This window comes from Sus scrofa, chromosome 5 (genome assembly GCF_054392235.1).
Source record: "Sus scrofa isolate SSC_HxYL_T2T_F1_AM1 chromosome 5, Sscrofa_HxYL_maternal_Yorkshire_Landrace_v2.0, whole genome shotgun sequence".
NCBI classification, from domain to species: domain Eukaryota; kingdom Metazoa; phylum Chordata; class Mammalia; order Artiodactyla; family Suidae; genus Sus; species Sus scrofa.
In genome coordinates this window covers 43,504,980-43,531,135 of record NC_139387.1, presented here as the reverse complement: position 1 = coordinate 43,531,135, position 26,156 = coordinate 43,504,980, and the positions used below count along the sequence as shown (strand labels likewise).

Below are 26,156 nucleotides of genomic sequence, written 5' to 3'. Positions count from 1 at the left end.
GACCACACTCTAATAGGTGTCCTGTGTTATGATAATCGACCCTTTTGCACCTTAAAAAACATCCCTTTCTTACGGAGATAGTGAACCCCTTCAGTGATGGCACGGCACAGCAGTTTGTTGAACATACTGTTAATATTTGAGACACCAAACAAAAACAAAAAGAATGCTTTGTAAACATTCTCGCCCTCCTCAAAACTTTGAGTTTTACATATCACCATTTTTTTTGAGAAGTGGACACAAAAGAATGTCACAGATGAGTAAATGGCACAGCAAACCCAGGTCTAAATCTCAAGCCCATGTTCTTAACTATTTCATCCTTAAGAGAGAAGGTGTATCTTAGTATGCGAAACGGTATGTTCTTTCTGCTCAACAGGATTTTTTTTTTTTTTTCCTGTCGTCGAATTGTGTCCAGGCATCTTGGGTCAATGCGTTTTTAAAGCATATTATTGATTACCAATGTGGCTAAGTCTTCACATACAACACTTCTGCTAAAGAAAAAGTAAATTGTGGTAACTAGGGTTTCATAGTGATACCTAAGCCCAGGTAATGTGGTAAAGCCCCCTTCTGAATGCCTGCAGCTCCTGACTGTGGCCAGGCCCTCCCCATCTGTCTTGCATCAGTAAAGAACCGCTGATGGAGTGTGTGGACATGGTATGCGCTAGTCCAAGGCAGAGGTTTTGTTACCAAACAACTTTTGTCGGGAGTTGGGAACGAGCAGAGTTCTAGCTGCAGAGCCCAGCCCCTCAAGGACCGTGTCGAGTCCTTGAGAGGAAGTTTCCTGGGAAACGGAGGGAACAGGTGGCAGCTGCAGCCTCTGGAGAATGAATTCACGTAGGGAGCTAGGGAAGGGCCTGCGGCTTTCTCTCCAGCCAGCTCTAAAGTCCCGACCTCTTCTCTGACCTCGCGCGCTACCGACGATAGCTCCTACCGGGAGAAACGCGGGTCTTTACCGCAGAGCTGGCGAAAAAATGGACGCTCGCCCAACCCAGAGGCCGCCCGGCCATGACTTCCGGCCTCCTCCCCGCCCCTTCCGCTTCCGGCTGCACCCCGCTCAGCTCCCTCCTGGATGTGTCCGGGTTCCGCTCCGGCGACCTGGAGCCGCCGGAACCTGAAAGGCTATGGCTGTTGTGGGTTCTGTGAGGGCGGCATTGCAGGTGGCCGAAGTGTTAGAAACCATCGTGAGCTGCTGCTTGGGGCCCGAAGGGCGGCAGATTCTGTGTACGAAGCCCACTGGCGAGGTGCTGCTCAGCCGGGACGGAGGCCTCCTCCTGAAGGCGCTGCATTTAGAGCATCCCATAGCCAGGTACGCTCCAGCCGGTTAGAGCATCTCGTAATCAGGTACTCACGTCCCACACTCCAGCCCATAGATGGGCATTCCAGGCCATCTCCCTGAACTTCTTGTCCCTGAGGTTATGCTCCTGAAAAAACTGACCTTAAATGAGACCACTGTACCCTCAGCGTTTGAGCGTTGCTCAAGAAAACATTCCCAGACTTAAGATCTTAACAGCTGCCGAGAACATTTCTCACTGCTTTCCCTCCAGCTCGACCCAACCCTAGAATCTTGAAATAGAACAAAGCAACCTAAAAAAGGAAAAAAGGAAAACTAAGTATATCAAAGGGACAGTATTCTCATTTTATGCCTGTAGCTGTAAAAACAAGATTTCAACTGTTATTCAGATGTAGGGAGGCAGCCTTCTGAAAATCTGAGTTGCTTTATTTCTTTTTTTGTACAGGATGATGGTGGCATGTGTTTCCAGTCATCTAAGAAAAACAGGAGATGGTGCTAAAACATTTATTATCTTTCTTTGCCACTTACTCAGAGAATTCCATGCAATCACAGACAAAGAAAAGGATTCTTTATTTTTCAAAAATATTCAAACCCATGGAAGGCATTGGAAAAATTGTTGTCAGTGGAAATTTATTTCCCAAGCTCTTCTAACATTTCAGACACAAGTATTAGACTATGTTATGGATCATTACTTAAGTAGACACTTTTTGTCCATCTTTTCTTCATCCACTAAAAAGAGAACATTGTGTAGAAGTTCTTTAGAGATGCTCTTAGAAGCATTTTTTTGTGGAAGAGTGGGAAGAAATAATCACACCTTTATTTCACAGTTGATGTGTGACTACTTTTTCAACTGTATGTCCTGTGAAAGTGAATTTGAAGAAGTATTTGAGTTAGTCGATGACTGTTTTGTTGAGTTGAAAGTTGGTGTCACCGGCCTTCCTGTTTCCGATTCCAGGATCATAGCTGGGCTTGTGCTTCACAGAGACTTTTCTGTATACTGTCCAGCAGATGGTGACATAAGAATAGTGATAGTAACTGAAACCATTCAGCCTCTTTTTTCAACTTCTGGATCAGAGTTTATTCTAAATTCAGAACAACAGTTTCAGACATCTCAGTTTTGGATTAAAGAAAAGACAAAAGCAATAGTGAAACATTTACAGAGTGAGAATGTAAGATTGCTCCTATCTAGTGTGAAGCAACCAGACTTAGTAATTTATTATGCAAGACTGAATGGCATATCCGTGGTGGAGTGTTTATCATCTGAAGAACTTTCTCTTATCCAGAAGGTCACTGGTATTGCTCCCTTTGTACTACCACAGGCCTCTTCACAGTATGAAATCTCTAATACTGCTTTGGTGAAATTTTGTAAGCCCCTTATCCTTAGATCCAAAAGGTATGTTCATCTTGGCTTGATTAGCACATGTTCATTTATACCACACTGTATAGTACTTTGTGGACCAGTGCAAGGTCTTGTTGAACAACATGAGGGTGCTCTACATGGAGCATTTAAAATGCTTCGGCAGTTATTTAAAGACCTTAATCTAAATTATGTGACACGAGCAAGTGACCAAAATTGTACATCAAGTACTAATGTTTATAAGAATAGTAGAGAAAGAAATCAGTTATCAGAAATTGTTAACAGCTCAGTTCAAAGGCCATATCAGGGCACAGTTGTAAAGAATGAAGATGAACTGGCAAAAACTCATTCATATTCAAAAGTATGTTCAAATTTGGTAGTTCCAGGTATAGAATTAGAAACATACATACCATGTTCAATACCGGAAGTGATGCCAGCAAATACATACCAGACAGATGAAACATTGAGATATTTATCTCCAGACAAAGCCAAGATAATCGATGACCATGAACCATTTATTGAGAGTGATTCTGCTAACTCAAGAACAGAAAATACTAGGATAGAAATTTCCTTTGAAAATGTACAGGTCACAAAAATTGCTGAAAAGAGGAGTATATTACCAGTGAGATATAAGTCATTAGAAATGAGTGCTTCCCAGAGTTACTGTTTCTCATGTATACCAGCTGGTTGTGTTTTGCCAGTGGGTGGTAATTTTGAGATCTTACTGCATTACTATCTTCTCAACTATGCCAAAAAATTCCAGCAATCAGAGGAAACCATGGTTAGTATCATAATAGCTAATGCACTATTAGGCATTCCCAAAACCTTGTATAAGTCTAAGAAAGGAAATAAATGTTTCCCACAAATATATACAAGAGCTCTCCATGCACTGCAAACCAATCAACCCATGGTAAGCAATCCAGCAGGTTTGGAATCAGTTGCTGGTAAATACCAGTTACTAACTTCAGTTCTTCAGTGTTTGACAAACATTTTAACCATTGATTTGGTAATCAATATTAAGAGACTACCGCAGGAAATTTATGATGAAGATTCAGAAGAAGAACTATAAAATTTGGAGTGTTTTATTAGCAAAGTTATCCAACTCAAACCATAAAACAAAGCAGGCATGTGACCACTGATTCTCAAATCAATTCAGTCCAGTTAGACAAACAGCATAAATTTAAAAGTCTTTAGAAAAGTATACAAGGCCATTGGACATTCAGGCAGAAATATTAGATACTACATTATTGGAACAGTTTTGGGGAGGAAGCCTTCTGGATGAGTGAAGCCAAGATCTGAGTAAGTGTCTTTCTTCCCCCTCAGTAATCCTCTGCCTCAGATCTGTGTTAGTCTGTATGTTTGGGGAAGGGTGTTTCTTTATCATTTTTACTTTTCTGTATCTTTTTTCATTCCTCATCTCTCTTGCCTCTTCTCTCTTGCCTTTATGTATTTAGTTAATAGAACAATTTAATCTCAGATTTGGATGAGGTCTTCAAATGCCATTCTGCTTTGTTTGTAACATAAAGCATTGTTTGTATCATTTAAAATAATTTATTTTTGGGAGTTCCCATTGTGGCTCAGTGGTTAAGGAATCTGACTAGGAACCATGAGGTTGCAGGTTCAATCCCTGGCCTTGCTCAGTGGGTTAAGGATCTGGCGTTGCCATGAGCTGTGGTGTAGGTTGCAGGCGGGGCTCGGATCCCATGTTGCTGTGGCTCTGGTGTAGGCTGGCGGCTACAGCTCCAATTAGACCCCTAGCCTGGGAACCTCCAAAAAATAAAAATAAATAAATAAATAAATAAATAATTTATTTTCCCTGCCCATAATTCTGAAGCAGTGAGTAAATGTCTCATTTTTTCCCCTCAAATAGCATATAAATAAAATTAGTTTTTAACTCTTATGTGGCCCCTTGTTTATTTCCATTTCATGAGGAAAATCCTGGATAGATTTTTTTCGCCATCTGTAAACCATTGAGTGTATTACCTGAAATATGACTCTGTGCCTTATAAAATTATTTTCATTTCTTTAGTTGAAATTTAATTCCAGAAAGGGCATAAAATTCATACTATCATTTTCTTCTGTCCCCCAAGAGCTTGCAAAAATAATTCATATATTTGCTGATTTTTATTGTATTTGGTGCATAGACAGAGTTCAATAGTAGCAAATAATCTGAGAATTACAGTCCATTCTGCATCCATGGATTCAACCAACTGTGGATTACAATATTCCAGGGAAAAAAATTCCTGAAAGTTCCAAAAAGCAAAACTTTAATTTGCCAGGTGCACTGGCAGCTACTTAGCATTTATATTATGTTAGCTATTATAAGTAATCTAGAGATGATTTGAAGTGCACAATGTGGTGTGCATAGGTTATATGCAAATGCTGTGCTATTTATATAAGGGACTTGAGCATCCACAGATTTTGGTGTCCACAGTGGGGTTTCTGGAACTAGTCCCTCTTGGATACTGAGAGACAGCTGTTTTTCCAAAATAAATTTTTTAATGTATATATTTTATTTTAAAGGTTTATAAATGAAAATACTATTGTGCATCTAGCCATGAATAAGGACAGTGTCTTCTGCTTTTAGTAGTTCTCTGTAACACCCAAGGCAGTGGTATGTTTATACCAAGAATTGAGAAGTGCTTGTTGAATAAAACTGTTATCTTTAATATGTTCTAATTACATGTTTCCAGTTTACTAATTCAGCAAATTCTTACTAAGCGCTTACTATGTGCCAGATACTTAACATACCACAGTAAACAAGTAGATTTGGTTCCTACCTTCACGCACCTTTCGTCAGAGGTTAATGGATAGTAGATAGTGATACTTAGATGATTTGAATCACTGTATTACCTCTGGGAGTTGCCTGGATTTAGCTGGACATCTTTCACTGTATTCTGTTGGTTGAGGCAGCAGTATAAAGTTCAGCTGAAGTTTAAGGGGAGGGAACACAAGCCCTACCACTCAATGGGAAATGTCAGTATCACATTATAGAAGAGCATGTGGGATAAGATATATTGAGGCAGCTCACTGGAAAATAGAATCTGATACACCATAGGAGAGAACAGAGGACAACTTATCAGCTGAGTTTTGTATTGTTTCTGAAGTTACATATCAATATACCTCCCACAAACACATTTTTCCCAATAACTTTTTATTAACAATGTACCAATTTCTTTCCCCAATAACTTTTATGAACTCCTTATGTTTTCTCATTGGATCAGTACAAGCCATTTTTATTCCTAAAACAATAGACATTAAATAGTTGATCATCCTTGAACTGTTTTAACCAGGGGGCTATTTAACCTTGTTACACTGGAGTGTCGTGGTATCCATGTTTTAGACTAAGAGGGATGGGGTACAGCAATGCAGTTTGAGCCTGAACTTTTGTCAGAAATTACTCATCACCTCCCAAAAGGAATAGAATATGTTTTTCCCATCATCACAGCACAGCAGAGAAAACAAAAACTACAGTTTGGCAGAGGGCAGGGTAACGACAATGTGTGTGTGTGTGTGTGTATCAGCTTTGTTCATAGCAAGAGACTGGTAACAACCTAAACTCTAGATAGAACACAAACTAAATGGGATAGGGACAGTGATTAGTGGAGGAAAGGTGTGTAGGGAAGAGGTAGACAGGTGATTTCTCAGTGTATAGCTTATGCCATTTTGATTTTGGAACCATTTGAATACTACTTATTCAAATGAAATAAATTTTTTAAAAATAGAGAAAACACATTTTTTTTTCTTTTCTAGAGCCTCACCCGTGGCATATGGAGGTTCCCAGGCTAGAGGTCTAATCAGAGCTGTTGCTGCTGGCCTCTGCCACAGCCACAGCAACACCAGATTGGAGCCGAGTCTGCGACGTACACCACAGCTCCCGGCAACACTGGATCCTTAACCCGCTGAACGAGGCCAAGGATCGAACCCACAACCTCATGGTTCCTAGTCAGATTTGTTAACCACTTAGCCACAATGGGAACTCCGAGAAAACACATATAGAATGCCCGCCCCCCTAGTAGTGACAGAGTAATAAGGATCCTGATCTAAGGAATTGCAAGGTCATGGAAGAAAAACCATGTAAGAGACACAGGAATGGATCAGTAGTATTTTACAACAGAAAAGTGATACAATTAAAAGTGGGAATATTCTCTTAGCTGTACCTGGCTAGGGGTTTTCTCAACAATTCTGAAAACATTCTCCCTTAGCAGGCTACTTACTCCAAGCCAAGGAAGTGCTGGCAAGCAATGTGGCTTTCATTTCCTCAACAATTTCCAGTCATGGGTCTGGCTTCCCCTTCTGCAGACTCAGCATCAGATTTTGTCAGCTCATTGAGAACGGCTGTCTCAAGGACTGACTCAAACCAAACTTGTGAGTGTGGTCAATTTATTTACAACGAGTATTGTCCCAGGAACTAGAATATTCCATGTCCATCTGATCAGCCTTTATGTATAGATCTATATATGGGAAGTCAAATGATCAGGTGGTTGCTCAATAAGCATGGAATCAGAACAAGAGAAATCAAATTAACTTCCTGAGCCTCCTCCCAGCCAGTTATGGTCCAGTTCCCCAGTGCTCAGTCCTCAGTCTTCACCTATATTTGGTTCCTACGGGATCCTATCCAGTTCTGTAACTTGAGTACCACTCCATGCTGATGATTTTAAATTTTGTATTTCCAGTCAGTCATTCTCTGAACTCCCAACTCATTTATGCAACTCCCAACCTAGTCTCCACATGGATGCTTAACTTGTCCAAAATAGGACCTCTATTTCTCATCCCCTAAACCTGGACCTTACCCTGCTGTCCAATCTCAGTTAATGGCATCACCAATTTCCCACTTACTTGGGACAAAATTCTGAAAGACACCTTGGCTCCAGTCTTTCCTTCAGATCCCACAGCTAGTCCACGAGCAATCCTGCTGGCTCCACATATAAAGTAGATTTTCCAATCCACTCATTTCTCATGATTGCCTTTCCAGCCCAAATCACTTCATCTCTCTCACCTGCAACAGCCTCCTAATGCTCTTCTTTGCTTGTCTCACCTTGAGTGTGATTTCCCATAAACTTTTTATTTAAAAATTTTTAACCCCCCCCCAAAAAAAAGTTGGAAAAAGAGCAGAACAAACTCCCATATACCCTTCATCTAGTTCCACAAATTACTGTTTTACCTTTGTGCGTGCACACACACAAACACACATTTTATTGAACTATTTGAAAACAAGTTGTATTCCTAAATACATCGGTATATATTTCCCATGAACAAGGATTTCACTTACATGACTGAATGATGTTTTTAAAATGCATATCCTGTCATGTCATTCTTCTCCTCAAAGTCCTCTAAGGTTTTTCCTTCACAGAGGATGAAATCCAAATTTATTGTAGTCTACAGGGCCGTATGTGAACTGTCCTTTGCTTATCCCTTAAACCTCATCTCCTACCACTCTCATCTACCTTTCTCCCTACCAGGTACACTATCAGTCAGGACAAGTTAGGCCACACTGAGGTAACAAATAACTCCAAATCTCAGGAGGCTTAACAGTACAAATTGATTTCTTGCTCACATTCATGTCTGTTAAAAGTCTGATTGGAACACTGACCCCACACTGTTTTCGTCATCATTCCTAGAAAGGCTAATGGAGTAGCCACTATCTTGAGTGTTACCAATCATGCCAGAGGGAGAGAAAAAAAGAGATCTAGAGGGTCTTGTGTTGGCTCTGTTCATAGCTGGACATGTCATTTCTGCCTACTGTCCAGAATTAGTCACATGGTGCTATCCATCCTCAGAAGAAGCAGGTAGTACAATCCTACCTTGTGCCTGGAAGGAGAGAGAACCAGAACATTTGGCACACAGCACAATGGCTTCCTTTCTGTCCCTTGAACACAAAAGTTCATTCCAGTCTCTAAGCTTTCCATTTGCTATTCTGTCTTCTTTAAACTCTTCCCCTCTGATCTTCATATGGCTCACTTCCTCACTTTATTCATGTATCTCTGCTTTATTGTCACCTCCAGGGTACCTTTCTTGACCTTTCAGTCTAAGATAATATCATATTGCTTCCCCATGCCCTCCCTTGTTCCCTACTTCCTACCTGGTTAAGCTCTTTTTGAAGCACATATCTGATGTTATTAGTGTGTGTGTTTATTTTTTGTATTGACTGCGTTCTCCACCATAATGTAAACCCCATGAGGACTCCAACTTTTTCACATCTATATTTCCAGCATGTAGGATAGTGCTAGGTTAAGTAGGCACTCAATAAAGTTTAGTGAATGAATGATTGAATAGAAGTGAACCAATTGAAAGAATGACTAAGTTTCCCTTCTGAGTGGTGATGGGATAGATCCAACCAGATTTGGCCTCAATGACTATTTTAGTTTCCCACACCACCTAAACTCTGATGGATCTAATTTTTTTCTTATTATTAAACTACTAAATCACTGCAGAGTCTATCAGCCTGGGAGCCATTCTTTTTCTTTCAGATGACTTAGGACGTCTCTGTCCTAAACAGTCTTTTGGCCATTTTAAAGAGTAGCTCTCAGTAGGAAATTTTATTCCCAAGTCTGTGCCGAAAGCCTCCCTGTAGCCTTATGTATTGATGACATGTTGTATTTTGGTTGAATTGAATTTATGCTTAGGTTGACAGTATGGCACATATGCATAATGCTTGCAGTCTCTGTTGTTTACAACTATTTCTTTGGATGTTTTTATTTAGCTTCAAGTAAAATCCCAATCAATTATAAATAGATATTTGGGTGAAAAACCCCTGATCATAGCAACCAAAGTTCTTGTGCCCAGATTAAACACAGGTGTGCTCCAAGAAACTACCTATGGAGGTTTCCATTATTTGTCTCCCACTATAGAAAAATACCTGCAGCAACAAATGTTGAGAAGGGGAGAGGGGGCTCCATGGTATATTTAATCTTAATGCATATTCTAAAAGTATGTTTATGCAAAACTTTTGGGGACTTGACTTGTGTTTCTGTCACAGTTTGCACATCATTTGTACCTAATAAACTCCTATATTAAATTCTTCTAATTTGTGTTATGTGTCTTAAAATTCATATTAACTTGCAATATGATTAATCTTAATAATTAGAATTTCTTATACAATCCCCCAGATAGTGATTCCTACAAGAGCATTAGCAAATGATAACTTGGGCATAACTTGATAAGGCAGTTACCAGATGTGCTCCTTAAGAAGAAGCCTTTGTTGGTTATTGGGGGGGGTTCCCATTTATAAATTTATATTCTTTACATTATTTTACTCTAACCATTTTGAGAAGTGAAAAATGAGATCTTTTATAAATGTATCAGAAAAACAAAATTAACTGTATAATGAAGACAAAATTGGGACATTTTGAAGATTGAGTTTATGTTCTAAACTTTGAAGACCCGGTATAGCAGAAAGAACATAGTATATGAAGTCAAGCAAACCAGAATTCCATCCTGGCTCTACCAGTTACTGTTTGTGTACTTTGGACAAGTTGCCAAATACCTCTTGTGCCTTAATGTCCTCATCTGTGAAGTGGTAATAATAGTACCTACTTTACACAACTGTGATGAAGATAAGTAAAGGTATCTTATAAGAAGTGTTTAACATAATACCTGCCACATTATTAAGTAGACGCTTAATAAATATTAGCTTTATTTCTTCCTTTGGTTGCCCATAAATTTTAAACTTTTCCCTCCTTCCTCCAGTTCTTCTGGTGTACTTTGTAACCTGTGCCCTACATGGAAAAAAGCGGAGACCTTTGGGACTTATGCCGCATGGACCATGAATATCACAGATAGAGTAGAAATTTGTTGTGGCATTTGTATTTTCTTCCATATTTCCCTTGCCATGTGCTCTTACAGTATGACCTTGACACTCCTCCAATGAGGTGGTGGAGTCTAAGTCTCCTCTCCTTAAAACTGGATTAGCCCTTGTGACTGCCCTGCCCAAGACACTGTAATGAAAGTGACCCTGTGTGTGATTTCTTAGATTATAAAAGGCAATATTCTGGTTCTCTTGAAACTCTTGCTCTTGGAACCCAGCCACTGTGCTGTAAGGAAGCTCAAGCAGCCTGAGAAGAACCAAGGCCCTAATCTGCAGCTTTGATGAAGTTTGCAGCCAACAGCCAAGCATCAGCTTTCCAGTCATTTGAGCCTGTGAAGAGGATCTTCAGCACCTAGGATTTACAGATTTTCTTAATGTGAATTGTGCCTATTAGCTGAATTAGGTTGATAAGAAAACTTTCCTGTTATGTTTTAAGAATTTGATCTTAACTTATGAGTAAGTGTGTTATCAACTGGAAATCACTATCAGACCTACCTGCGTACTATTTTTTAGTGATGTATTTTCTTTTCCTATTTTGCTTATCTCCCCACTCTATCCCCCCACCTTTCACATTGTCCCCCAGACACTAATCTCCAAACCAGGTAATCCTGTGAATCACCTACCAGGTATCCTTCTATATTTCTCCTTATGCTGCTTATAAAATCATATGCAAATGTGCACTCATATTCATATATGTACATTTGGATTATTTTTGACCTTGGTTGAGATTTCTCTTGGCCTCTTGTCTTAACTCACTCGTCTCCAGAGAAAAAAAGGGTAAGTTGGAGTAATTGCACATACCTGGGTCAGCACTCCCTTTCTTTCTCTTGGTTATGAGAAAGGAAGCAGGGTCAGTGTCACCCCTATCACTCTTGCAGGCTTAGAGCAGGAATCATGAGCTTGAGTTGGAATCATGTCCAGGTCCATCTGTCTGATTCAGAGATGGAGCACTCACCTGCCTGCTCCATTTAGTAGTCTAAGCCCTGGGATCCAGTATAAGCATAAGACAGAAGTTACTGTGGTATTTCTGTCTCCTTCAGCCTGACTCCCATGTGTACCTGCCAATGGGAGGGGAGTTATTTACTGGGTCTCCTAAAACTGCTTCCCTGCCACAGACATTGCCAGTTTTTTATTGTCAGTGTCAAGTATGTCAAGTAGCAGCAAAGACTAGTTGAACTGTTTTTTTTTTTGTTTTTTGTTTTTTTTTAAGGGCTGCACCTGCAGCATATGGAGTTTCCCAGGCTAAGGGTCGAATGGGAGCTACAGCTGCCAGCCTATGCCACAGCCACAGCAACCTTGGGGTCTGAGCCATGTCTGCGAACTATACCACAGCTCACAGCAATGCTGGATCCTTAACCCACTGAGCGGTTCCAGGAAACAAACCTGCAACCTCATGGTTACTAGTGGGATTCGTTTCTGCTGTTCACAACAGGAACTCCATGAACTGTCTTAACATCACCTGTGAGCATTCACATGCTCATGTGGCTGAACTCTTTCCCCAGGCTCCTAGCAGCCATGAACCAGGCCCACAGAGAGAAATGGAAAGGCCAGTGTCTCCACATAACTAACAGCTAAGCTGTCCTTGGGAAGAAGGTATGTGAATTGGGCAGGAGACAGATTTTAGTAATCAGCTCTAAAAGCAATCCCTGGAATGGGTTAATTTAGTCAAAGAGACCCAAGAGTTGTTACTTGGCATTATTAAATTTTTTCCAGTTCCAGGGTGAACTGAGACTCTAAAAAACAAAGTTATTTGAAGAATCTAAAAGTGTTCCATGTTCTCTGCTACTGAATAGAAATTGTTCCATTAAACATACTCCACAAACATGAAGTTGAAATTAGAGACAAAAGGTGGACAGAGCTCTGCAGTTCTCAAGTCCAGAGCTTGCCAAGGCCCAGCAATATTTCTTCTTTTGGGTGCCAGGAGACTCCTCTACTTAAATTAACTCAAATAATCTAATCTTCCCGAGGAGGGAACTAATGATAATGCTTTTATAAAGAAAGAAAATAAAGATTGGTGAAGTGATTAGATGGAAGTGCTGTTTTATTAATTTGATTAGGAAAATTGAAGAAACAGAGGAGAAAAGAATTGATGGATGGGATGAAGATACTAGGTTTTAACAGCATAGACTGAAAGGCCACTGGGCACCATGCATATAAATAGCTTGCAATGGCTAATTAAGGTTGTGTTTTAAGATTGATGTTTTTCGTGTCCTGTTTAACACATCTTTGACTACTCAAAGATTTGGGCCTTTGCAGTGGTAACTAAGAAATCTCAGGGAAATACTGCATTTCAATTGTTTCTTCATAAATACTAAATTTATACATTTGAATAAATACATGTATTTTAAAATGTATATTACATAACACTATTAAACACAAAAATATATTTAATGTATATTAAAATCAAGCAATCTAGCACAATCCATTCACACCCTGAAAACTATTTTATAATACCATAGTATTAAGCTAAAGAAAAAAGTTACTTTCAGGTTAGCTACTTCCAGAGATTTATAACAAACTTGCTTCAATCTAGTCTTCCAACAAAATGTCTTCACAGAAATTCTTTAAATAGTACAGTATACTTCATTTGAATTGCCTTTTTACCCACCATTCTCTTAGAAATTCTTCCTGTCAGCAGCTTCTTTGGAAATCTGAAAAACAACCTCTTGAAACTGTACCATGAACCAATCTGCAAAGATTTTATAATAGCACAGTCAAACTATTTTGCATTTGCCACACTAAGCATCTTTAGGAGGAAGCATGGCATGGTACAGACAACTGGGACTTTAGAGCCACACCAGCTGTGGTTGGATTGGGATCTGCCACTAACTAGTTATGTGACCTTAAATAAGTTATTTAAACTTGCTGTACTTTACTTCCCTCTTCAGTGCTTTCAGTTATCTATTGTGTAACAGCATTATCTTCAAGCTTAGTAATTTGAAACAGCAAACATTTATTCTCTCACACAATTTCTGTGGGTAAGGAGTCTGGGAGTGGGTTAGCTGGGTGGTTCTGGCTCAGGGTCTTTCATAAAGTTACAGTGAAGATGTTGGTCAGGATTCCAATCATATGAAGACTCAATGACGAGCTGAAGGATCCACTTAACGCATTGACATGGCTGTTGGCAGGAGGCCTCAGTTCCTCACTATCTTATGCCTCTCCATAAGGCGGCTTTATGTGTCTGAATGGCATGGCAGCTGGCTTCCTGTAGAGGAAGTGACTTCAGAGGGAGCAAGGAGAAAGTGCAATGACTTTTATGATACTGTCACTTTTGCTGTCTTCTATTCATTAGAGGTGAGTCATTAGTCAACTTATGTTTGATGGGAGGGGGATTAGGCTCCACCCTTTAGAGGGAGGAATGTCAGAGAATTTTTGATTTAAGGTCATAACATCAGTAAAAGAGAAATAATAATATTGATTTCATTGTATCCTTGAAAGAATCAAAAGTGAATGTCTAGAACAATGCTGGCTTCAAAGTCCATATTCATTTACTTCATCTTTATTGAGTATTTACTACTGTGCTGTATGCTCAGCATAGGATCATGAGCAAAACCCAGTCCCTGCCCACAAGAGCTCACAGTTTAATGGAAATACAGACATTAATTAAATAACATATAAATGTAAAATCACTTCTTCAGGAGCTCCCGTCGTGACTCAGCTAATGAACCCAACTAGTATCCATGAGGACACAGATTTGATCCCTGGCCTCGCTTAGTGGAATAGGATTCCGGCATTGCCATGAGCTGTGGTATAGGTCACAGATGCGGCTCAAATCCCACATTGCTGTGGCTGTGGCATAGGCCTGCAGTTACAGCTCTGATTGGACCCCTAGATTGGGGTCCTAAAAAGACACACACAAAAAAAAAAGAAGAAGAAGTCATTGCTTCACATGTGCACAATGCAATATAGAGGGACTACAACTAGGTAGGAAAACTTCTCTGAGGAAATGATGTTGAACCTGAGATCTCAAGGATGAGTAGGAGTTGACTAGGTACAGAAGAAAAAGAACAGCGGTCTCAGTAGAAGAGACAACAGGGTAAGATTAGTGGTGGAAGCATCGAAAGGACAAGGCACTGGATGAGGCGGTGTGGCCAGGGCAGGGGAGGTGATGTGTGCCAAGACGGGAGAGGTGGCAGGAACCAGCCTCTGTTGTGCTTATCTGTGTCTGACAAAGGAGGGGAAAAAGTCTCATATAATTTTATAAGATCAGTAGTTGCCAGGGAGTAGAGTTGGGTGTAGGAGTTGACTACAAAGGGCCATGAAGAAATTTTGGAAATGACGGACTGCTCTGTATCTTGATTGTGATGCTGGTTATGAGATCATATGCATTGACTGGAACTCTTGGAACTGTAGACTAAAGAGGGTACATTTTACTATATGTAAATTCTATCTCATTATACCTGAGTTATAAAAAACATACTTTTATGCAAGCACTTTTATGGAGGAGTAGCATAACATCGTGAATTTTCCCATAATATAGATTTGGGGTTTCTTCCAAACAGTATTATTCCTGAGTATCAACAGAAGACTGTCACAATAAAGTTTAACCTATCTAGTGGTGCTGTAGCTAAAACCCTGCAGTCAGTGAGAATGAGGGGAGTGTGTATGTGTGTTGGTGAAAGGGTAGGGGACTAAACACATCAAAGTAAACTATATATAGTACACTTTTGGCATTAAAAATAACATTTTCACAACTACGTAAAGAATGAAGGGAAGAAAAATTTCAGAGGTAATAAATCAAGTTACTTTAATGTAAACTCTGACGTTTTTGTTTGCTCTATTTTTATCCTGAAAAGATGTTTCTCTATGAATATTGTTCTAAGATCAACAATGATGCTCAACAATGGAATTTAAGAGACTGTTATTTTGTTACAAAACCAATAGTAGATATGAAGCAAAGCAGGTTTTCCTGGCTCAGAAGCTGATATAGTGTCTATAATATTATCCTTATGCAAGACGCTGAAAGTATTAAGTGAAATTTCTGACTTGAGAATAACACTGTGTTCATTACAATGCTAGACTTCACTTTCAACAATGGAGCTCTTAAGATTTCCAGTGTATGATATTGTTAATGAAAATGAAATGGGTAGTATTCCATTGTATAAATATACCACAATTGATTTATTCATTGCAAAGCAATGGAAAGGAACAGCCTACGACATGCAGGCAACACTGTGGATGAATCACAAACAAAAGAAGTCAGTTACAAACGTGCATCCTGTTTGATTCCATTTATATAAAGTTGGAAACTTGGCAAAATTAGTCAATGCTATTACAAGTCAGTACAGCAGTCTTCTTGAAGTGGGGCCCGGGGAAGAAGCAACTGAAAGAGAGCATGCTGTGGATTTCTTGAGATGGAAATGTTCCATTTTCTGATCTGGAAGCTGGTTACATAAAGTGTTCAGTGTGATAGTCACTGAGCTGTACATTTATGATAGGTGCATTTTTATACACTATGTTCCACTTTGATAAAAAATGTTTTTTAAAATAAGAAAATATATGGAACAACTATAGGAGATGTGTGCCCTAAATAGAAAATTAGAACATTAGACCACACTCGCCATCATCATACATGGTTGTAATAGAAGGTTGCCACATATGTGACCATAGAACTGTCCTCCTGTCTGAGAAAATACCCTCTTTGACCAGGTGGCTTCAGAAGGTGATACTTAGTGACGGTTTAAGGAGCAAATCAAGCCTAGGAATCATTGCGGTGATGCTCATAGCCCAGTCACTGTCACATTCTCATTACAAGGTAATAAATACCATTAAAACTTTAAAAATGACCCAGACATTAATGTGTGGAAATATTTGGGCACAGCATTTCTGTAGGACTTGGAGGTTGGAAATATGTTTTCTGGTGTTTCTCATGATTTCATTACTTTTAAGCACATATATCAAACAACTGTATCCAAGTGCCTTTTCCAGGAGCTATGATAGCTAAAAAGATACATAAGACACAGTTCTTGACTTCAATACACTATTGATTTAACAGGAATGTTACTGAAAAAAATGGGACATGAGAGAATAATGGTCATGTCCCAGGTCTCTGGTGAGTTCCTGGGATGGGCTGCCAAGTGGTTCTTGGCTTCGCACGGGAAAGAATTGAAGAGTGAGCCATAGCAAAGTGAAAGCAGGTGTGGGAAAGAATTGAAGAGTGAGCCATAGCAAAGTGAAAGCAGGTGTATCTAGAGAGGTACACATTCCATAGACAGTGTGGGCCATCTCAGAAGGCAAGAGAGGCAACCCCAGGACACAGGGTCTTCTTAAAAAGTGAGAACAGCCAGAGATATGGGGGGTGGTTAGTTTTTATGGGCTGGTAATTTCATATACTAATGAATGGGAGCGATATTCTAACTATCTTGGAGAATGAGTGACAATTTCCAGGAATTGGGGCACCACCCACTTTTTGGCCTTTAATGGTTGGCCTTTGAACTGTCATGGCACCTGTGAGTGTGTCACTTAGCATGCTAATGTATTACCATGAGCATATAATGAGACTCAAGAAAGTTGAATCTTCTGCCATCTTGGGCCTCGTAGGTTCTAAAGAGGTTTTGTGGTGTCCTGTTCTTCTTGGTGGTTGTGCCATTCTTTCAATGACTGTGCCTTGTCCCCTTCCTTCCTGTATCCTGGAGATAGCAGAACCATGAAAATCTTAACCAAAAATACATATCCATATATAAGGGTTGAATGGGGTGGGGGGAGCACTGATTAAATGCAGCTATTGGTATGCGAGGTAAATTTAGTATGTTCAGTAAAGGACAGGGAAGGCTTTTCAGAGGAGACAGAACTTGAGCTGGAATTTGAAGGAAAGAATTTAAAAGAATAAGGTAGACCTGGATATGTGAGGAGAAATTTCAGGAGAGAGTAAGCAGTGTAAACAAAGATTCTAAGAAATCAGTACACAAAGGAGATTTAATTGGTGTTGCCTTGTGACTCAGTCTCTGAGAAGACATTCAAAGATATAATCTAGCGTTAAAAGTTATTCAAATCTTGGAGTTCCTGTCATGGCATAGTGGTTAATGAATCCGACTAGGAACCATGAGGTTGTGGGTTCAATCCCTGGCCTTGCTCAGTGGGTTAAGGATCCGGCGTTGCCATGAGCTGTGCTATAGGTTGCAGACATGGCTCAGATCCTGCATTGCTGTGGCTGTGGCGAAGGCCAGTGGCTACAGCTCCGATTTGACCCCTAGCTGGGAACCTCCATATGCCATGGGAGCGGCCCAAGAAATGGCAAAAAGACAAAAAAAAAAAAGTCATTCAAATCTTGGAGTTCCCATAATGGCCAAGCGGAAATGAATCTGACTGGCATCTATGAGCATGAGGGTTTGATCCCTGGCATCCTTCAGTGGGTTAAGGATCCAGTATTGCTGTGAGCTGTGGTGTAAGTTGAAGAGATGGCTCAGATCCCGTGTTGCTGTGGCTGGGAGGTAGGCCGGTGGCTACAGCTCTGATTTGACCTTTAGCCTGGGAACCTCCATATGCTGAGGGTGCAGCCCTAAAAAGACAAAAGAAAAAAAAATCATTCAAATCTTTTCTGGAACCTTTCTAAGGCTGTCCACAGGGATTCCTCCAATTACTTCTTAAATATCCCTTTCTACATTCCTTGAGGTCTAATACCTCTCATGTATTACAGCTATAACTAGACTAGGGGTTGGCAAACTTCTTCTATAAAGAGCCAGATAGGGACTTCCTGTGTGGCTCACAACATAACTACTTGGCTTTGCTTCTGTAATGGCTGTGGCTCAGCCCCTGGCTCAGGAACTTCCATGTGCTGTGAGTGCAGCCAAAATAAAATAAAAGGCCAGATAGTCTTTGTCACAACTACTCAACTCTGCAGTTTTTTAACAAAAGCAGCCATAGATGATGTGTAAATGGTGGATGTGGCTGTGTTCTAATAAAACTTTATTATAGTAACAGGCTGGATTCTGCCCCAGGTTGTATCTTGCTAACCCCCTGAACAAGACTCAACTGGTACGCCCAGTTGAGCCCATTATGGCTCAGTATGTTAAGAACCTGACTAGTATCCATGAGGATGCAGGTTTGATCCCTGACCTTGCTCAGTGGGTTCAGCATCCAGCATTGCCAGGACCTGTGGTGTAGTTTGCAGATGTGGCTTGGATATGGCATTGCTGTGGCTGTGGCTGTGGCTGTGGTGTAGCCCAGCATCTGTAGCTCCAATTCAACCCCTAGTTTGGGAACTTCCATATTCTGCAAATGTGGACATTAAAAAAACAAACACTCATCTGAAAATTTGACTCTGCCTCACAACCTTTGTTCTTTTCATTTTTCTCCCTCCCTTATCCTTTTGCTTCTTCTCTCTAATTTTTTATCCTTATGATGCCAGCTCTTTTTCTATAATGAGAATCCCAGAACAATGGATAAAGAACAGAAATCCCAGACATCCTGAGGAACGATGGACTGCTTCTAACTAGAGAGAGTGAGTCAATCCAAGTGATATTTTAGGAAAATTAATCTGGCAGCACTGTGTAGGATGGATTGTTATAGGTATAACAGAAAGCATACAGACCAATTAAGAATTTGGAGGTTATTACAGAATGTATGCAATAGATGTGGGAGCTAAGGAATAGAAGAAATAGATGAGTGTGGGACAAAATGTGATTCAAAGATTGACTGGAATTGACAGCTGTTTAGATGAAGAAGAATGCAGAGGAAGGGAGTCTAGATAAGTAAAAAAAAATTACTAAGATGCATCATTTTTGTCTGCTTTTTAAGTTTTCCTTCTCCTTGTCCTATAAATGTCAGCATTTCTCAGGTTTCTTTCCCTTCTGTTCTCTTCCCTTCCCACCTCATAAAATTGTCCTGGGTGACATTATTCATATTTATAGTCTTGACTATTGACTTCTCAGCTGATGATTTACAAATCTGTTATCTGTAACCCAAACACCTTTGGTGAATTGCAGACCCCAACTTGAGGTTTCCAGGAGGACTCACAGACCCTCAACTCAGGCTCCAGTGGAGGTTAGTTTTACCCTGTTTTCAAGCCAGTAAATTAGCCTGTTACTGTTTCATGGATGCAGACAAAACAAGCAAGGCTCTTGGTTCAGAGACAAAAGTCTTTATGCCTCACAGCACAGCTGATGAGCATCAGCATGTTGACATCAGTTGCCCTTGGCACCCCAAGTCCCACAAGGGTGAAATGGAGGGCCAGATGGATTCTTGCACACACGGTGGATTGCACTACAGGAAAGGGACACTGAGTCTGAGGAACCTGCTGTTTTATTGCAAGCAGTGAGCAAGTCTGTTCTTTATCCTGGAAAGAGTCCCTCAAGGTTACTTAGGGCAAAAACAAGGCTGAGAAATGGCCCAGGTAAAGAGCAGTCAGGGCCTAGTGTTCTTAGAAACATGTAACAAAACATGTAGCAACACATGTAGGAGCAAAATATGTAGGAGTGGAAGAAGACTGTTCCAACCACCCTCATGTCCAACCGAATTTACCAAAATCTTTCTTAAGACCTGCTCTTCTGTGTCCAGTCTTGGTACCCCAGTCACCCAAAGCACAAACTGACAGTTTTCCCAGGCTTCATCCTATTACTTATTCTTATCAGAACTAACTACTAAATTAGTTTCCTGTGGCTACTGTAACAAATTACCATAAACTGGGTGGCTTAGAACAACGGAAATGTATTCTCTCACAGTTATGGAGATCATAAGTCTGATATCATGGTATTGTCAGGGGTGTGCTCCCTCTGGATGTTCTAAGGGAGAATCGGTCCTTGCCTCTTCTAGCTTCTGGTGGCTCCAGAAATTCCCTGGATTGTGGCCACCTTACTCTAGGGTCGTATGGCCCTCTCTTCTTCTTCCATCTGTCAAATAATCCCTCTCCCTCACTCATACAAAAGCACTTGTCATTGGATTTAGAGCCCATCTGGATAATCCAGGATAAATGCCTTCTTGCAAAGCCATTAATTTAATCATGTTGTTTGCCATGATGAGATAATATTCACAAGTTCTGGGATTAGAATGTGTATGTATCTTTCTGGCTCAGTTTACAGTCACCAAATTCTCTAAAGGATCTAGCATAGTCATTTTTACATAATAATACAAGATTGCATTCAGAAGTTATTTGCATAGAGGTAATGGCTAAACTGTAAATATGCAGCTAGTGAACAGTTATTCCAGATTCAAACTCAGGCTGTCTAACTCCAAAGTTCATGCTTTTAACCACTAACCTGTGCCATCACCTTCTTGCCCTTTTTAAATGTTAATTTTGTCAATAAGTTCAAAAGTCAGCAGCTACAGAAAGGAAGCCTCAAGTTGTACCAATATCCCCTCAATTGTTGGGTTGACAAGGGTTCCATGGACATAAGAAGCCTTCTGTACCGCCACCAGCCCCAAAAGATTCCCCTACTGAAGAATCAGTGTGGTGCATGGATGCCTGCAACTGAGTCACCAAGAAGCCAAGCTCCCTTTCTTGCCAGTTCCCTTTGCTTTGCAGTTCAGTGATCAGAGTTTCAGTGTGGGAAATAGAAATGACCCTGACAATCATCTGCCTACCTGATGAGTTATTCCATGGGGGGATTGGTTTAATCTAGTGAGAATCAGCCCTGATGAGGCACATTCATAACCAGCTTCTCATTTTGCAAAGACGTTCTGCCCTAAAGGCTTAATGAGAAGATGGGAGCATAAATCCTTAAGACTTATGAAGCGCTTTATGTTTCATAAGCACTTAGCTAAAATTACTTATCCAATTAATCTCTAAGGATGATAACCGAATGATTTCTTTTAAAAATTATCATTATTTATTAACACATTAGAAAGCTGAAAGCTGATGGAGATATTTTGCATGAGTTTCCACAGGGGAGATTGGAGATTTCAGTCCCTTCAAGGTCTCTCAGCAAAAAAAACACAACAGAACCCAAATGCATGGAGGTGGGACACTGGAATCTTCCCCATCCCACTGTGTGGAAATCACAGAGTCACTAAACCCCTAGAAGCTTCAATATCTGTCAACCATGACGCTAGGATTCTGCCCTTGCTTCTCTTGCTAAACTGAGACGGTGTTGAAATCTTCATGGAAATGAAAATGCTTTATTCTGGGAATGCTGATAGACTTGCATATAAGCTAATTTATAACAAAAGTTTAATTAAACAAGAATGCTCTTAAGTCAGGGATCCCTTAACTATATAGTTTATTATGTAACTGGCTTTGCTGGTGATATGCTCTGGTTGAGAACACAGAATCTGGAGCCAGATGGCAGGGTTTGAATCTCACTTACTATCTGGGTGACCCTGGACAAGTGACATGCCTCAGCTTCCTTTCCCATAATATGGCATCATGATAGTGTCATTTTTGAGGACTGAATGATTCAATACAGGTAAAAACTCTTAGCCAGGTTTCAAGTAAATAGCAGGTACCCAGTTAATGATTACATCTACACAACTCATTAAGGACTTGGGAATTTTATCACAACGAAAAAGGACATGGGGGAGTTCCCATGGTGGCTCAGCAGGTTAAGGACCTGGCATTGTCGCTGCTCTGGCACGGGTTCAATTCCTGACCCAGGAACTACTGCATGCTGCAGATGCAGCCAAGAAAAGAAAAAAGAGAACATGAGTATGACCCCTGTCTCCGCAGCCCTTGACCTGATGGGTACTGACCAAGTGTCCAACAAACTCACAGCCCCTTCACATCGCTCTTCCCTTTCTCTGACTACCCTATGTCTCTTTCCCCATCTCTCTTTCTGTTATTTTATCTCCCTGTCTTCTCCCTGCCTCTGCTTTTCTTTTCATCTCCTTCCTGTTTCTTCACCATGCAGGGCAGTGAAGGACCCTGCAATTGGCTGGGTCTGCCTGTTGAAACTGTTTTTTCCCATGAAGCATCAGAGACAAACGACCTGCCCTGTGAATGTCTCAGAATCTACTCTTCTCACTGAACGGACTCTGTGTCTATACCTCTACCCCACTTTTTATATCTTCCTCTCTCTGACTCTCTCCTTGTCTTGGTCTGCATATCTTTATTTCTCACTGTATCTATTGTTATCTCCTGCTGTGTGCACATGCCCCTGTGTGTGTATGTATGTGTGTGTGTGTGTGTGTCTGTGTGTATGTGTGTGTGGCCCCTCAGCTGTGGGAGCTGAGCTCCCTGGGCCCTCTAAAGACCTGCTGGTGGGAAGAAGAGGGAAAAAGATCTCGTGCCACCTCCTGCACTGGGCCATGATTGAGAGAACTGTTTTCTCCAGCGAGAGTAACTATCATATAGCCTGGCAGCCAGTTCTGGAACTGCAGGGAGTCAGGTCCCTCTAGAGAGCTCCTGAAGTAGCAGGACTTTATGCAGTGTGTCTCTGAACAGGTGTCTAGAACAGAAGTGATGGTTCCAATCAAGACAACTTACACGAAAGTTAACTGGGCACATATTTAATTGATGCACATAATTATGATTGTGCTGCATGGTAATTAGCATAAATGGTAAGGGGTTCATGTAAATCACTGTAATTAGTATTACTTTTTCACAGCTAAGCCAAATTTCATTTCCCCTTTCTACATTGCTAATTCACCAGCATCTGTAATCTGTGTCAATGTTGGTAATTCCTTGATGTCACGTACTGTTTACTCATCACTTCACATGAACATACTTAGATTCAGACACACAGAGGCACAGGGATACACACACATACAGTCATACTCTCACACTCAAAGACAAAGAGAGCCAGGATCCATCTCTCTAAAATGAAGATTCCCTTTTCCCTAGTTCACTTACCCGCTTCTGGCCCCATGAATCCCCACCCCATCCCCCTCCTTCTTGGATCCTTGAGATCTCTTTGGAAAGGTTTGACCATTGACTGAGGTGATCTGTGAGTTCCCTTCTAATCCTGAAATTCTATTTTAAAGATGGCAATGAGGGAGTTCCCATCGTGGCTAATCAGAAATGTCTGACTAGTATCCATGAGGATGCCGGTTTGATCCTTGGCCTCACTCAGTGGGTTAAGGATCTGGCATTGCCATGAGCTGAGGTGTAGGTCGCAGAGGCAGCTCGGATCCCATGTTGCTGTGGCTGTAGCATAGGCTGGCAGCTGCAGCTGAGATTCGACCCCTAGCCTGAAACTTCCATATGCTGTGGGTGTGGCCCTAAAAAGACAAAAAAAAAAAAAAAAAAAAAAAAGCAATGAAAGGTTGAAAACATATAAATGAGTAGATTTTATTACCTTCATAATTACCACCATCATCTTAACATCACAAAAAAGTATAGATTTTATAATTTGAATTGAATTTATAATTGAATTTTAATATATTCTATATAAAGTGATGTACTCTTCATATGCACAATCCCTTTACATTTTGAAGTAGATGTTCTTCATTTCCTAATGAGAAAACTGGGACTTATTGAGGTTAACTATTTGCCCAAGGTCATGGAGCAAGTCAGTGGGAGGTCAGGATTCAAATTCTCGGGCTTTTGACTTTAAAGTTTATGGTATGTAACCAATTTGTTTTTCTAGCAAAACATAAATGATAAGGACAGATAGTTTCTCCCCCTAAATCTTTCATTTTTTTCCATTGGTAACTATGTTCTTAGGGCAGAACTGCCTTATTTTTATAGGCCAGAAGGGGCAATGGTCACCAGATACTCGAAAGGGGGTTTGCTGCCAAAAACAGGAGAGAGAAAAGAATCAAGAGGCACAGAGCACAGCTGATTTTGGGATGTTTATTAAAACCAAACTTGTTCATCTTTCCTAAGTGATCATCTAGAAAGTTCTAAGGATTTCAGAAGAAGAAATCAGGGCATTAGTGCTGTGTCCAGTCTTTCAGCAGTCTGAATTGGGGCCTGCTCCCAGAAGAGGCTTTCACCTCTGCTGGGTTGGTTCTCCTCACTCTTTAAACGAAAAGTTCTCTAAGTGGTCCTCTCCTAAGCAGTATTCCATAAAGACAAAATGGAGCCATTCACTTGGACAAAAGAAAAGAGGGGGCATGTGGACACAAAGGGGAGGAGGGATGGGGGCTTCCCTGCTCACTGTGATGCACTCACAGGGCAAGTCTGGGCTACTCCCTCCTTTCAAGAGCTGCTCCTCTCCCTGCTCCAGGCTTTGGGAGCAGCTTCTTCATTCTTGACCTGCCTCCTTGACCACAGTGCCTGATCCAGGGATAGGCAGAGCTTTCAAGTCAGATCAATCAAAATTCTTCCCTGCATGAAGGGAAAAAGCCTCTAGGTTCTGAGGACTGTAAAGTGTAAGAGATACTGAAGAACTGGAAAGGTCCCTCTGTGGCCTTCCATGTCCTTGTCGACTGTAGCTTGTACCTTTGCTCCCACATGACCTCTGCTCCTCACTGTTCCTCCCACTCCTCTTTGTAAAATCCAGATTGTCCAAACAATGGCTGCTAATTAGTCAGAATAATTCCTCCCTTTACTAAGAACCATCTTTGAACAAATATTCTTGAAACTAGCTGAACTTCAGCTGACCCTGCCTGCTGAAGCCCTGTAAAAAATTCCACCCTCCCTCCCAAGTTAGAATGCTCCTTCTCCTGCTGACAGTTTTGAAGAAAGACTTATGCTAATGGCGCTCCTGTTTTTTTCCACAAAGGATAGGGTAAGAGCTGCTGAGATGCTTGCTAGCAGCTGGTCCAGTCCACAACTGTGGAGAAGCCAGCCTATGAGAGTGAAATTAACATAGGAACAGGTAAGGACATAAGCACTGGGAAGAGAGAGAGGTGGATGCAGAGACAGAGCAATATCTAGTGGTGTTAGTTCTCCATCCTATTTCTCTATGGCCAGCACATCTGTTATTACCATTTTTTTCTTATATAAGTGAACCAGTTAAAAATGTAGGGTCAGAATATAAAAACAAAAAAAGAAAGAGGAGTTCCCATTGTGGCTCAGTGGTTAACGAATCAGACTAGGAACCATGAGGTGGCAGGTTCGATCCCTGACCTCACTTAGTGGGTTAAGGATCCGGCGTTGCCATGAGCTGTGGTGTATGTTGCAGACACAGCTTGGATCCATCGTTGCTGTGACTCTGGCGTAGACTGGCGGTGGTAGCTCCGATTAGATTCCTAGCCTGTGAACCTCCATATGCTGCCTGTGCAGCCCTAGAAAAAGACCAAAAAAAAAGAAAGAAAAAGAGAGCAATGACAGCAGTCCTCAAATATGGTTGTCAAACATGTTTTTTATAACTTTATACTGAAATAAACTCAGATCTAGAGCCTCTATGTCCAAGAATAAGGATAAGCATTATTTTTCCCCATTAAGTAGCCCATTCAACTGCTGCTTCTTAGTAAATACTGTCAGAAATTCAAGCTTCTCTCTCACCCCTTTCCAACTACACTTTTGGAGATGAACTCAGTTGCTAGACAATCAGGGTGCTAAAAGGTAAGTTTTAAAAATGGTGACTCTCTTGAATAAATGTAAAATAAATATGTGTCAAAGATTTTATTTCACTTATTATCTAATGAGGATCCCAGTGAGAAGTAAAAACTGGTTCAAAGGAAAAGCCAAAGGAAAAGCACATATATAGGAAATCAGGAATACTGAGTTAAATTTGCTAATAGATGCAAAACTGGCATCTTCCATAGAGTGGAAATTGATTTACCTTCACTGGATAAAGTTCACATTTATTTCTAAAAATGGAATTATTTGCATCACCATCCTTCCACTAGTTAACTTCAATTTCTAGACACTTGCAAAATACTCAGGGACAATGAAAGACACAGATCTCTTAAAATCACATAATCCTGAAAGGGTCCTTTCTCCA

At 40.6% G+C, this 26,156-nt stretch overlaps 1 protein-coding gene across 2 annotated transcripts; it reads left to right on the top strand.

The window, feature by feature from the left end:
- Positions 1-1,075: 1,075 nt before the first annotated feature.
- Positions 1,076-9,672, top strand: BBS10 (Bardet-Biedl syndrome 10). 2 transcript variants are annotated; one of them, XR_014845423.1, is made up of 3 exons: positions 1,076-1,303; positions 1,734-4,225; positions 6,596-9,672. XR_014845423.1 is itself a non-coding variant. In XM_003481665.5 (2 exons), exons 1-2 carry the CDS (start codon positions 1,119-1,121, stop codon positions 3,712-3,714), a joined length of 2,166 nt encoding a protein of 721 aa, XP_003481713.1. In that variant the 5' UTR covers positions 1,076-1,118; the 3' UTR covers positions 3,715-5,324. The 2 variants fall into 2 exon arrangements, 1 of the variants encoding a protein (XP_003481713.1); XM_003481665.5 differs by lacking the exon at positions 6,596-9,672 and having other exon boundaries at positions 1,734-5,324.
- The last annotated feature ends 16,484 nt before the right edge of the window (positions 9,673-26,156 follow it).